Below are 12,593 nucleotides of genomic sequence, written 5' to 3'. Positions count from 1 at the left end.
TGTGTGTGTGTGTTTGTGGGGTGGGGGGAGGGGGGGAGGGGTTGGGGCTTGGGGGGAGGCTTTATGAATGTAAAGCCCCAACTTTGAGCTGCTGAGTTGCCTTTGTTGAAAATCAGACTGATTAAGTTGAGCACAAAGGGAGAGAGAGAGTGAGAGAGAGAGTGAGTGAGAGAGAGAGAGGAAGCAGAGAGAGAAGAGAAAGGAAGACAGTGCTGGAAAAGCTCCAAAAAGACGTTGTCGTGGATACGGAAACGGGAGAGTGGAGCCCCACAATTCAGTTTGATTGACGTAAGGGTGTAACGGTCAATCACGGGCAGACTTTTCAGAGCTCACGCACCTGCAAACTCCGTCACACACCTGTGTCTACACAAAGTCACTTTCGTGCACCCACACCTTTCTTTTCCCCAAGCACTGGCTGACGCAGTGAGAATCCCACACCTATAGAAACTCTTGACATGCACACATCATAAATTATCATCAAAGGAAAGGTTTGGAACAAAACTCCCGCCATGTAATTATGGCCCTTTGGCACTTTTCTGAAAGCAATGATTTGTTACAGTACATGTATCAGTACATGCGCACAACAACAGAACATGTGCACAACACTCCCAATACAGTTTATATTAATGTATTAATAATTTTTGTTAAAGTACTGGCTGTTTTTGGATGCATGTTAGGACGTACTGAAAAGGTTCAGCACTTTTTTTCTATTCTGGACAAAAACTAAATGAAGGCCTAAACTTTAGGAAAATGACTGTCTTTGACTTTTCAGGAGATTTTTAATGAACAGAAATTGATGCACTGAATTTACTTCAATCAAATGTGCAAATCCCTTCCACATTAACACAAATTTTTCTTTTAGTTTATTCACTTTGTAGTTTTTTCAGTTCACTCTTTACTTATAAAATGATATGCACATTTGAATCCAGTAACTTCAGCACAGTGCTTTTCCTTTAGTGCAGGCTTAAGTTTGTTTCACCAAAAAAAACTTCCAGTTGAATGACGCTATACTGTGCACCTGCAAAGGATTTGTCTGATCTGATATTACTGAGGACCTTAATTGCAATTTTGATGTTCAATTATTCCACAATAAAGATTAACCCCCCCCCCCCCCCATGTATAGATCTCCCAGTGACTGGCCCGGGTAGGAACAATGAAAGGCGCTGAGGTGTAAAATGAAAGTAAAGCTATTGAAACCAGCTGATAGAGAAGCACTCTATACAAAACAAAGCATGACAGAATTCGAGTATAGCCGCAAGTACACAAAGTTAATATCATTATAAACAGATTAAACAGACGAAAAAAGAAGAAAAAAGGGCACTTAACTTTTTTTAGAACTGCTGAATTGATCATGGATTATGGTTAAATCATAGGAATCTCCATCCAAAAGCAGAATTATTCATTTAATTGTTTAAAAATTAGACCTGAACTCGACCGAAAAAATAAAACACTTTTTTTAATACATAAATACTTTTAGTACGGAAACAACACCAACACAAACTTCTGTTTAAAAAATCTACTGGCGACACAAGCTAATATGCTCATACAAGAGAGAATATAAAATTCACATTTCTTTTCGATGGTTTCTTCTTTAAAAATCACTCTTTTCTCTCGCTGCTCTGAGAGAAACAGTAAAGCTCAGCTGAGTTCAGGCAACAAGTGCCTTTAGGCCCCGCCCCCCGCTCTAGTTATCCTAAATGTAAAGTAGCTGAGGGCAGCGCCCCGCCTTCTGATTGGTTCACCGCGGAATACAAATTTGCCTAAAACCGCGAGTGGCGAGAGTGTGTTTTTGTTTCCCTCCCAGTCACTTATTCACACCCTCAATCACTGCTCAACAAGTGGCTCTGTGCGCTCCTAACTTCGGACAGAAAGAGCTGCGGCTGAAAACTTTCTCTTTTTTCTCCCAGACAAAAACTGCGCTGTCAAGCTGAAGGAGGTGAAATGGTGAAAACTTTATGACACGTGTTTTTTTTTTTCCTTCTTCTTCGAGTCGTTTCTTTTCTGGTCGGGCAAACGCGGCTGGCGTGGTCGGTTAGCATGTGGCAATAGGCGGCACCTGCGCCAGATTAGCTTGACCTGAGGGAAAACTTCGGACGAGTGTGATTCTCGACTCTTCTCTTTCGTTTTTACGCGTGTAGTTAGGGTGAGTGTTTAGTCCTAGTCGGCGAAGATGATGTACAGCATGATGGAGCACGAGCTGAAGAGCACGGCGGTGCAGCAGAGCTCTCACCACGGCGGGCAGGTGCTGCAGGCGGGTGGTGGATGTGGGAACGCGCCGCCGCACCAGCACCACCAGCAGCAGCAGGCGGCTCAGAAAAACTCCTGCCCGGACCCCATGGACAAAGTGAAGCGGCCCATGAACGCCTTCATGGTGTGGTCTCGCGGGCAGCGGCGGAAGATGGCGCAGGAGAACCCCAAGATGCACAACTCCGAGATCAGCAAGCGCCTGGGCGCCGAGTGGAAGCTCCTGACTGACGCCGAGAAGCGACCCTTCATCGATGAGGCCAAGCGGCTGCGCGCCGTGCACATGAAGGAGTATCCGGACTACAAGTACAAACCGCGCCGCAAGACCAAGCCGCTGCTGAAGAAGGACGCGCCGCCCGGCAAGTACCCGCTGACGGCCGCGCAGGGCCAGGCGCTCAGCCCCAGGATGGACGGCTACGGCTGGGCCCCCGGGGGAGGATACACTGCCATGCAGAGCGACGCGCTGGGATACACACAGCAGCTCCACCGCTACGACCTCAGCGGACTGCAGTACCCCACTCACACCTACATGAACGGCGCCAACTCCTACAGGTGGGCAAGGGGTCAGCACTGGGGGGTGACTGAAGGCTAGCATGTCCTTAACGCTAACTTTATTTATTGTCTGCCAGCCATTTTAAATATGAATTGTTAAAATATAAATTAAAATAGCGAGACGGAACCTGCGAGCTTACCCGTGTAGTGTACATGTTTCCCTATGTACTCAGTTTTAGTACAATTGTGTCGACAAATTTATTCTTTCAAAATGCTCCACAAAAATTCATACACAACCTACTTTGGCGATTTAAGTCAAATAATATGGGTTAATAAATGGAAAGTAAACTGTTTTTCATTTCATGTACTTGTACCAAGTTATTAGGATTAAATGATTCCCCTACATTTAAATGCATTACAAATCTAAGACGTCATTATCGCTTATCAGTAATTGTTTGCGATTTCCCTGCTTGTTCAGTTTCTGACTGACTGATCTTTCCTCCACAGTCCGATGTCGTACAGTAGCAGTCCCCAGCAGCCCAGTCCGGTAATGTCCATGGTCAAACCAGAGCCCCTGCCCCACTCCCCTACTGGAGCTTCAAACCACCACCGCGGGGCCATTCAGGGTGACCTCAGGGACATGATCAGCATGTACATCCCTGGAGGAGATGTAGGGGACCCTACGACCCAGAGGGGTTACCCCAGTGTCCAGCAGCACTACCTGGGCAGTACCGTGCCCCTCACGCACATTTAAGGTCGGGGGATGTGGGGATGACTGGGACTAGCTCAGCCGGATCATAACGTAGGCTTGTCATGCAACAAGTAATCTGTATGGATTCTTGATGGATGTTCTGAGCAGCCGTTGCACATAGGAGCATGTTCTACCTCTTTGAGTGATCACACCCCATTTTTTTTTTCTCTTTTTTTAAACTGTAGATTCAATTTGTTCATTAACCCCCTCAAATCTTGTGGCTTTTCCTTTTTGCCCTGAACTTTACCCTTTTGCAGCTTACCGATTCTTCCCAGAGGAGTTTCTCAGGAAAGATAGGTATGACAAGCCAGTCGTTCATAATATTTGTGCTTGGACACAACATTCAAAAACTCAGTTCTCATTGTAGGACGTTTCCCCGTGTGTGTGTGTGTGTATATATTATCTCCCAGAACCTGACAATGTGCCTTTGTGCTCCATGCTTCATTAACGGGGTTGAGGTCATTCATGCAGTAATGGGCAATCAAAAACCAAATTAGGGTATAGAAAAGAGGACATGGGTGCGCTGAAAACATGTCAGCCAATTGCCATCCTCATAGCCAAGGATATACAAATCATGTGACTTTATGGAGCATGGCTAAACTAGTTTTGCTGTCCAAGCCACTCTGCCCCTGAAAACTGGAATAGCTTGGTTAACTATATGGTTGACTTAATGTTGAACCATTTTAGTGCCTTATACCAGTAGTGATTACATTCAGTAGTTGAGGGGTGGCAACATTTGTAGAAATATTGCAGATGTGGTCTTCATGATGGTGTTGGAAGTTGGCACAGTTTAACTTCTTGTTGGAGTGACGTTTTATAGAGCAATCACATAATGGCTACTGCCTTATTGTACCAAATTATTTTGATCATGGAGAGTACTTCCACTGCACCCTTTTAATAGAGTAGGCTATGCATTGGTTGCACAAATGTACTATCGGAATAGCCTTGGAAAATATAATGTGCAAAAGGACACGCATACATTTCAACAAAAAAACAAAAGCAATAGTTATGCCTGTATAAATGTCTTTACCTTTCAGTGTGAGACTCTAGCACTATGACTCCCCTGTAATTGATGATTTTTAAACCAATCAATGCACTGATCTGTACCCTCTGGTCAATACCAAGTATTGCCGTAGACCAAGAGTCCATCTGAAGGGACTCGCCACTTATTTGTGGGATTTTAGAAAAGGAGGGTGTGTTGTTTTCAGAATAACTTGTACGTCCATTGGGCGAGTGAGAAGCCTGCTTACTGCTCGTATAGCTAATGCCAGATTCAGCAGAATCCGAATGCCGAAAGTGGTACGCAGGTGCTGCTAAGTGCAGAAAGAGCTGAAGTGTATTGCCTTTTTTTGGGTTGTTGTGATGGTCTAACTCGAGTCTACAGTCAAGTCTAGCGTTTTTTCAGTTCTCAGTACAGTTTTAGTTTAGGAATCTGCTAGTCACTAATGAGTTAAGAAGTTTAATGTTGTAATTTATATAAAAGTAATGAAATGAGTGAATGTTTACATTTGCCATCCAAGTGAGTGTGCAGCTTGCTGTTTCGATGTATTTTTCTTTTTGTGTTTATTAATGCTGTTTGTAAATAGCCTTTGTACAGTTAAACTTTTTATGGCCCTTAAGGGTCCTTTTTTTTCGTAAAACAAAAAATCTTACAAAAAATGTAAATAATAAAAAAACAAAAAATCCAAATGCGTTTCAGTTTATTCAAAGTGTGAACTTCATCTTTCTACCAATGTTCTTTAAATTGTGTGTGTGTGTGTGTGTGTGTGTGTGTGTGTGTGTATACACATGAACATTTAGCCTTGGGTTCTATGAAGAGATCTAATGTGTTTAGTCTGCCTGTTCACGACAGTTCGTTATTCAAAGTATTTATTTATTATTTATTCATTTTAAGTTCATTGCACAACAATTACAGCCAGGATGTCGGCGTATGTATTATAAATTAGAGCAGTGTAATTTCAGCTGGTCTTAGAGTTCCCGCTCTATTCAGCGTTTGGGGGTTAAAGATGAGAGAAGGACCCTCAACCATGTGCAGAGAAAGCTGGGCACACATCCGTCGCAGGGCGGAGGGAGAGAATAATTGAGGGGCAATCGATTTAAATTTCTCCCCTTTTTTCTTTTGAAACCTCTCTGTCCTCCCCCTCGACACACCCATCCCGCTCGTAACAGGCCGTTTCGGAGCCATATTGTCCGGCTCTTTTCAGCTCGCAGGTGTGCGGGGTAAAGCCGCTGAACCCAGAGCGCCCCCCCAAGGGCCGCTTTGTTCGATGCCCCCCCCCCGCCGAGCACTCAATTACTGCTGCCGGCCTCTCCCCCTCTCCAGCTCGGGGTTAACCCTTTCTCCACGTCCCGCTATTGTCATGGAAATAGTGGAGCCCGCTTCTGCTAATCGGAGGAGGAGGGGAGGAGGAGGAAGACGACACTGAGGCCAAGGCTGCGTCCAAATCCACACCACTACTATAAATACGACACTATACGTGGTCCTCCAGCAACGGCGCTGCGGACGGCGGCGCACCGTTTTGAGCTAATTTCCAGTAATGCGGTAGACCGTATTTGCCACAACCTTTCCAAAGTCGCAAAACTATGGCTTCTACAGTGAAATGGTGCCCTAGCTGAAGCATGTGAATGTATGAATGCACCATTTGGAGGCCGAGGACGTTATTGTAAAACTATGGGGGGGGAGGTTCAGCCAGCTTGACTAGTTAACTAGCTTCAGGCATGTCAGCTATTAGCCTGCGCCCAGTACACTCAACTTTCAGAGCACAAAGCTGCCAGTTTGACTTTCTCTACCAGGACAGAGATTCCTTAACACAAGTTTGGCCTGTACTACGTCACTTTTTCACTTTTTTGTGAAAACAGTAGATTCCGTAGCTCCGTGCTCCGAAAACATGAACCGTTACCTCGAAACGCTGTTAGCCCAACTCCCCTCGACTCTGGACAACAGTTAGACGCAGAGGACCGGAGAAAGCAGACCCCGGGGTCGGAGTGGTCGGTGCAGAAGGTGTAGGTGGGGGTGCGTGTATGTGAGAGTGTGTTGGGGGGAAGGGTGGTCGAGGGGGTTGCGGCAGCATTTTCTCGCGCCACACAAACTGTCTCTTAGCAACGAGCAGCGAGGCCTCAACAAGTGGCCACCGTGCTGCTGATGGCAATTAGCAGAAACTCCGCTGTGAACAGAGGAGCTAGTTAAGTCGGTTAACAAAAATGCTTCATGAATGCGCGAGACGGGCCACGTTTGATTCGCCGAGTTTGTCCTGCGCTCAAAGGCGTCTGTTTTATCGGCGATTAGCTGTAATACTGTCAGTACCGTAAAGCAGGAAACCAAACATGAAAGGTTACCATGGAGACGGGTGCGCACTATTTACCTGCATTCCGAGGGAAGCCTAAAGCCACTCCCATCCCGCACGCACCCAGAGAGAGAGAGAGAGAGAGAGAGAGAAAGAAAGAGAGAGATACAAGACACAGATTTGTACATATAGTGCAGTATTTGGACATTTAACCAGTAGTAAATTTAATGAAGTTCTTTGTTGCTTCATAAAATGTTTAACCATTTTTTTCTCAGCCAACTCCAGCTGTACCGAGAGTACTGTAAATCACAGAGGAGGGAAAATTAAGTCTGTTTTTCTTTCAGTGGTGTGGATGAGCTTGTGGTCATTGACGGGATTATGAATTCAGAAGTGTACAAAGGCATTTTGGAGGCCAACCCCCTCACCCACCACCCCAAAAAAAGTGCAGTCATTCAGTGGTCAGTTTAAAATAAGTCACTTGATTTTACATTTTGTGGTGTAATACAACGAACCTGCATTTTTAAGTATGGCAAAAACATCCACATACTTTTGTGACATTTGTGAAATTAAAAGATGACACATAAAAAAAAAAAAACAGCAGAAAATTCAAAGATGCAAAGATCTATGGCCTACCTGCTCTACACATTCCTGACTAAACATACCAACAACATTGAAATGTCTGAATAACAGTACACACACATTTAAATAACAGTGAACTACAATTGAATCCACCCAAATTTGTATTTAATTGTCTCCTTAAAGTGATATGCCTTAGTCTGAACCTTCACATGCCTCTCTGCAGGCAGCAGACGCTTTTGTTTTATTGAGTGCACACACACACACACACACACACACACACACACACACACACACACACACACACACACACACACACACACACACACACACACACACACAGAGCTACTCCATCACCTACTTGCACAATGTGTTGACAGACCTGGCCCGAACCTTGTTTGCGCGCAGGTGAGGGAGTGGGCGTAGGATTTTTTTCCCTTCCCTTTTTTTAATAGAGCTGCTACGGTTGGTTGACATGCCACCAGCGCTGTGTACACGCATGTTTGACTCACCCTCACACGGCCTAGCTGAACGCTGGCTGTCACGCAATAACAGGGCAGCTCTGAGGCAGTAGCAGGGAGATCAGACTGATAACAGGTGTGTGTTATGTCTGCCAGCAGCCAAATATGGGTGGTGGGGATATCCGTCCACTTTGCTATCAGCATCTAAAGCACTGTACTCAGTCCAGCCAAGAAACTTCTATTAAGTAACGATTTATCTGGGCAGTAAGTGTGCTTTTATTTGTATTTACTCTGTTAGTGTTCGTTTTTTCTGAGTAGATGAATACAAATAGTTGTAAATCTGATTTGCCCAGGTGGTCTGAGATGTCTGCACACCGCTGTACATCTAAAAATAAAGAAGATAGAGTAGATAAAGAGAAAGGAAGAGAGAGGCAAAAGAGAAGGAAGCAGAATGAGAAAGAAAGAAAGAGGGAAATAATATGTGAGATAGCAAAGTAAAGAGAGAGTGAGAATAAGAGAGAGGAGCAAGCAAGAGAAGCAGGGAGTAAGAGCTAGAAAGAGGGAGGGAGAGAATATATAATGTGAAAGAAAGAGAGGCAGAGAAAGATGGGAGAGAGAAAAGAGAAAAAGACTGAAAAATAGAGATGGAACAAAAGAGAAAGAGTGAGAATGAGAAAAACAAACATAGAAAGAGAGAATGAGAAAGAATGTAAGAAAAGAGGGCAAGAGAGAAACAGATTGAGACAGAAAGATGGAGAGAAAGAGGCAGAGAAAAAGAAAGACATGAGCGAGAGAGAGAGAGGGAGAGTTAGACAGGTCTGCTCACAGTGGGAGGGAAGTTTTTGCCAAATCTCTCAGCAGTTGCTGTGAAGGGTTACATTTCTTGCTGCCTGCAGATGGGTGAGGACGCAGGCGAGTTGCTTTGGTGGTGTTTGTAACTGCTTGATTGGTCATGTTTGATTCACACAGTTCGTGATCAGATGAGACACGCGGGCTCCAGCTAGTCACTGAAACATATCGACTCAACTTCAAACAACTGGCACTCAGCCACACACAAGCATCAGCCATTCATTTACCTCTTCACTGGCAAGCTGCAGATGCTTTATCACCATGATGAGTGGTGTTTGATGAGACAGGTCCTCATGTAAGAAGCCATTTCTGTCATAGTTTTGTGAAGCCAAAGTATTCGCTCTAAAAATATCCAGTGTGGTTTTAGCTTAACGGTGAACCTGAATCATTAGAAAGGAAAACAAGCCAAACACACCAGATTTGTGAGCATTAAATGCCAAAATTAACCTACTTTGGTATGCCCACCAAATGTGGAGGGAGAAAATACTTTCCAACATCTGGCTGAAACTGAATTTACTGAAGTTTCTACCAGTTATTTCAAAATTTTTACGTAATTCAGTTCTTATAAAACAGGCAAAGTCACTCAGAGTGGTTTGATGTGAAATGGTGCACTGCAGAGAATCGTCCCCTGTCAGAATTGTTCACAGTGGTGGTGATAGGAACCAGACGTCTGAAGTGTTTAATGCCTCACAGCAAGCAATTACTAATGCCTTAGATTCACATTGTTTACAATAGTCTTGATATAAAGTTTTAGCCAATTTTTTGTACATTCACGGTGAGGAGGTGCATGCAGGATGTCAAATAACAATTTTTATCAGATTTACCATTATCGGCATTACATATAAAAACTCAAAACATGTAGATTCACAGGTTGTTTTGGACAATACATAAAATGTAAAGAAATCCTCTTCACTGTGACTGAACTACGCAGCAATTTTGAAAAATCTGTGGAATTCTGTTCCACATGTGTATGCCATTTCTACACCAGTAACATATACGACATCAGCACAGTTATCACCAAACGTGAACAAACTAAAAGACAGAGGTTGTGCTTAAACCACATAAATCACATTTGAATCAAATAAATGCAATGCGTCACTCTTTTCATTGTGCTGAAAGTTGCTGAATGATGAGTTAGATCGAAGAATTTGCAAGTACTAATATGTTCAGAGATTTTAGAAGGAAGCAAAAGACTAACCTGTAAGCATTTAACACCGTTGCTATTTGATTTTTCTTTATTTGTGATGAAGTGCAAATAAACTTGAGCAGAGTGTGCAGAATGAGAGGTGTAGAACTGATAGCTCAGGAGGGTATGAGGTCAGAGCCCAGCTTTGTGAGCAGCTGCAGAGAGCTTTGACAGAGCTTGTGTACATTAGAGCAGGGCTAATGCACCTAATAGTGTTTGCCAAGTGCAGAGAGAATGACTGACAACTAACACTAATGAACCACACCCTGGACTAGACTGGTCCTGCAGCAAGCAAAAGGGAGGGGGGGCAAGGCTGAGAGAAAGAAAGGATTGCACACAACCACAATCGAAAACTTCTTTACTAACCACAACATCTCTCATTTTGTACTTTAAAGATTAGGGTCATATGCAAAAGCGTCCCTGGTTAAATGACACGTTTTGCCCTCTAAATCCTTAGATATGATATTTTTCTACAAATTACGTGAACTTAAATTTAATTTAAAGTTTCCACTCATTTAAAAAAATTTTTACTTAATGCAATTGTTACCAAACAAGCAAAGTCACTCAGAGTGGTTTGATGTGAAATGGTGCACTGTAGAGAAACTTCCCTTGTCAGAAATGTTCACAGTAGTGGTGATAGGAACCAGACGTCTGAAGTGTTTAATGCCTCACAGAAAGCAATTACAAGAAGTTATGAATACTCTGCCTGATCCCTTGGATTGACATTGTTTTACAACAGTTCTGAGATCAGGTTTAGGCCATTTTTAAATACATGCATAGTGAAAAGCTAAATGCAGGATGTTGTAAGGCAGAGTAGTCCCCAGAACAACATTATGTGTAAATACTCGGAAGACGTGTAGACTCACTGGTTATTTTGAAGAGTCGACTAGTTATTTGCTGATTTTAACACATAAAAAGCACAGACTGTATGAAATGTTTCATAACTCTTTCACAGGCCATATTTTAAGTTTTTTTTCTTTCAATTTGTTAAATTCAGCAGATAACTAGAAAAAATGCACTAATATGTGCAGAAGTGTGTTCTCTTTAGAGGAAGTGTTACTTTATTTTCAGAAAATCAACACAACGTAATTTGAACGGGGCGCCCAAACTTTTGCTTATGACTGTATACATTGTTGTTGTCAAACTATTTTTTTCTGTTTTTTCTAAGTTAAGAACTTTTGATTTTTTCTTTCTGCATTATTATTTCTGAGAAGCAGAGTTTTGTTGCGACAGTGACGATATGTGACTTTTTCATGCCTATTCTTTTCATCTTATGTTGTAAAAATGAGGTTTGTTTAGATCCCTAAAAAAACCTGAGACAAACCTGTCTGTCACAGGAACTGGTCTGGTCGTTATCACTAGTCACCCCCGCATAGGTAGGGCAGTGGTGCGTTCTACTGATTAAAAGATATGAATGTAGAAAATGCGCTCTCTGAGGCGGGGGAGATAAGAGCTTGGGCCACACAGCAGAGATCTGAACAGCTGGGCTTTGAGGAAAGCCGACAGACCTCACCAATGGAAAAGCACCTTCAAGTGCAGACCTCCCAAGAACACACAGGTGATAAAGCAGAGTTTTGCGCTGCATGCGTTCCACTATCACACACCTCCCTGTTTAAGCTTGTTTTTACTCCAAATGTGTGGAGGTGGACTGATCACCCTCCCTCTGATCTCTTCTAATGCTACTGTTTTGCAGCTCCTGTGTAGTGCCACTATGGGCATCTATGGTGTTAGCTTTAGCTCTTAAAATTCAATATGACCATGTTTTCCAAATATGTATATTTCATGTAGGGGTGTAACACCTTATCAAAATTAGATTTGATACAATACAATACACTTGGTGCCTTGGTTCGATAAATTATTCAATGTAGCAAAAATAAGGAGTAGCTGAAAATCTGCCTTATTTTAACCCTCTTACTATAATTGGGGTCAACATTCTATTCAGTGTTTAACGTCTCTAAATAAATGACTGACACTTTTTTTGCTTTATATTTAATGACATTTTCTAATTTAATGTGAGTAAACATAAAAGTAACATGATGCTATGTTCTCAATATCCTGTACAGGCTGTTTTTGAGGCCACTATAACATTTTCTAATCTTCAAAACACTTCCCTCTGCCTTAGGGCCCTAACCTAACATAACCACACCAAGAACCAGAAGTAGTTCACACAACATGTGGAAGGGGAACATAATTCCCACAAGATCTTCAATATTTCCCAGAGGATTGACTTGTTATTGTCAAATTGACCCCAAGAATAAAGGATGTTAGTAAATTTGAGGATAACATAAAACTTAATATGTTTTCATTTTCAGTTTACTACAGAATTCCACATTATGAAAGTACATTTTATAATACTGCGATAGTCACAAGTCAATATATGCTTATGTGAAGGATGTTTCACATATGGGGTGAATTCCATTTTGAGGTACACAAAAAAAAGTGATAGAAGTGATATTTTCAGGCAAGTCAAGCTCATTGGGAGCTTGCTTGATTAATTGTTATTATACTTCATACAATACAGCCAGTATTATGGTAAATGTACTTATATATATATATATATATATATATATATATATATAAGCAATATTTTTTTCCTTTTTTAAAAATATATAAGCAACCTACACATCTCTGTACAAATGAAAATATAAATTTTGACTCCAGGACCTCATGAACAATTCAGCCAGAAGAGGCCCACAGGCAGGGTTAACTGGAACAGACTGAGAGTTGTTGAAACAAGTCTGGCTAATCAA

General features: G+C 42.4%; 1 protein-coding gene across 1 annotated transcript; it reads left to right on the top strand.

Annotated features, from left to right (window-relative positions):
• The first annotated feature begins 1,794 nt into the window (after positions 1 to 1,794).
• On the top strand, positions 1,795 to 5,176 carry sox19b (SRY-box transcription factor 19b). The gene is made up of 2 exons (XM_017724896.2): positions 1,795 to 2,796; positions 3,244 to 5,176. Exons 1-2 carry the CDS (start codon positions 2,171 to 2,173, stop codon positions 3,488 to 3,490), a joined length of 873 nt encoding a protein of 290 aa, XP_017580385.1. The 5' UTR covers positions 1,795 to 2,170; the 3' UTR covers positions 3,491 to 5,176.
• Positions 5,177 to 12,593: the final 7,417 nt, after the last annotated feature.

Source organism: Pygocentrus nattereri, chromosome 2 (assembly GCF_015220715.1).
Source record: "Pygocentrus nattereri isolate fPygNat1 chromosome 2, fPygNat1.pri, whole genome shotgun sequence".
NCBI classification, from domain to species: Eukaryota; Metazoa; Chordata; class Actinopteri; order Characiformes; family Serrasalmidae; genus Pygocentrus; species Pygocentrus nattereri.
This window is presented reverse-complemented; position numbering and strand designations above follow the sequence as displayed.

Excerpts from the sequence above, each read along its gene's own strand:
- sox19b (XM_017724896.2), top strand. The coding sequence starts at position 2,171 with ATGATGTACAGCATGATGGAGCACGAGCTGAAGAGCACGGCGGTGCAG. Across the intron at positions 2,797-3,243 it reads AACGGCGCCAACTCCTACAG|TCCGATGTCGTACAGTAGCA; the intron begins GTGGGCAAGGGG and ends TTTCCTCCACAG.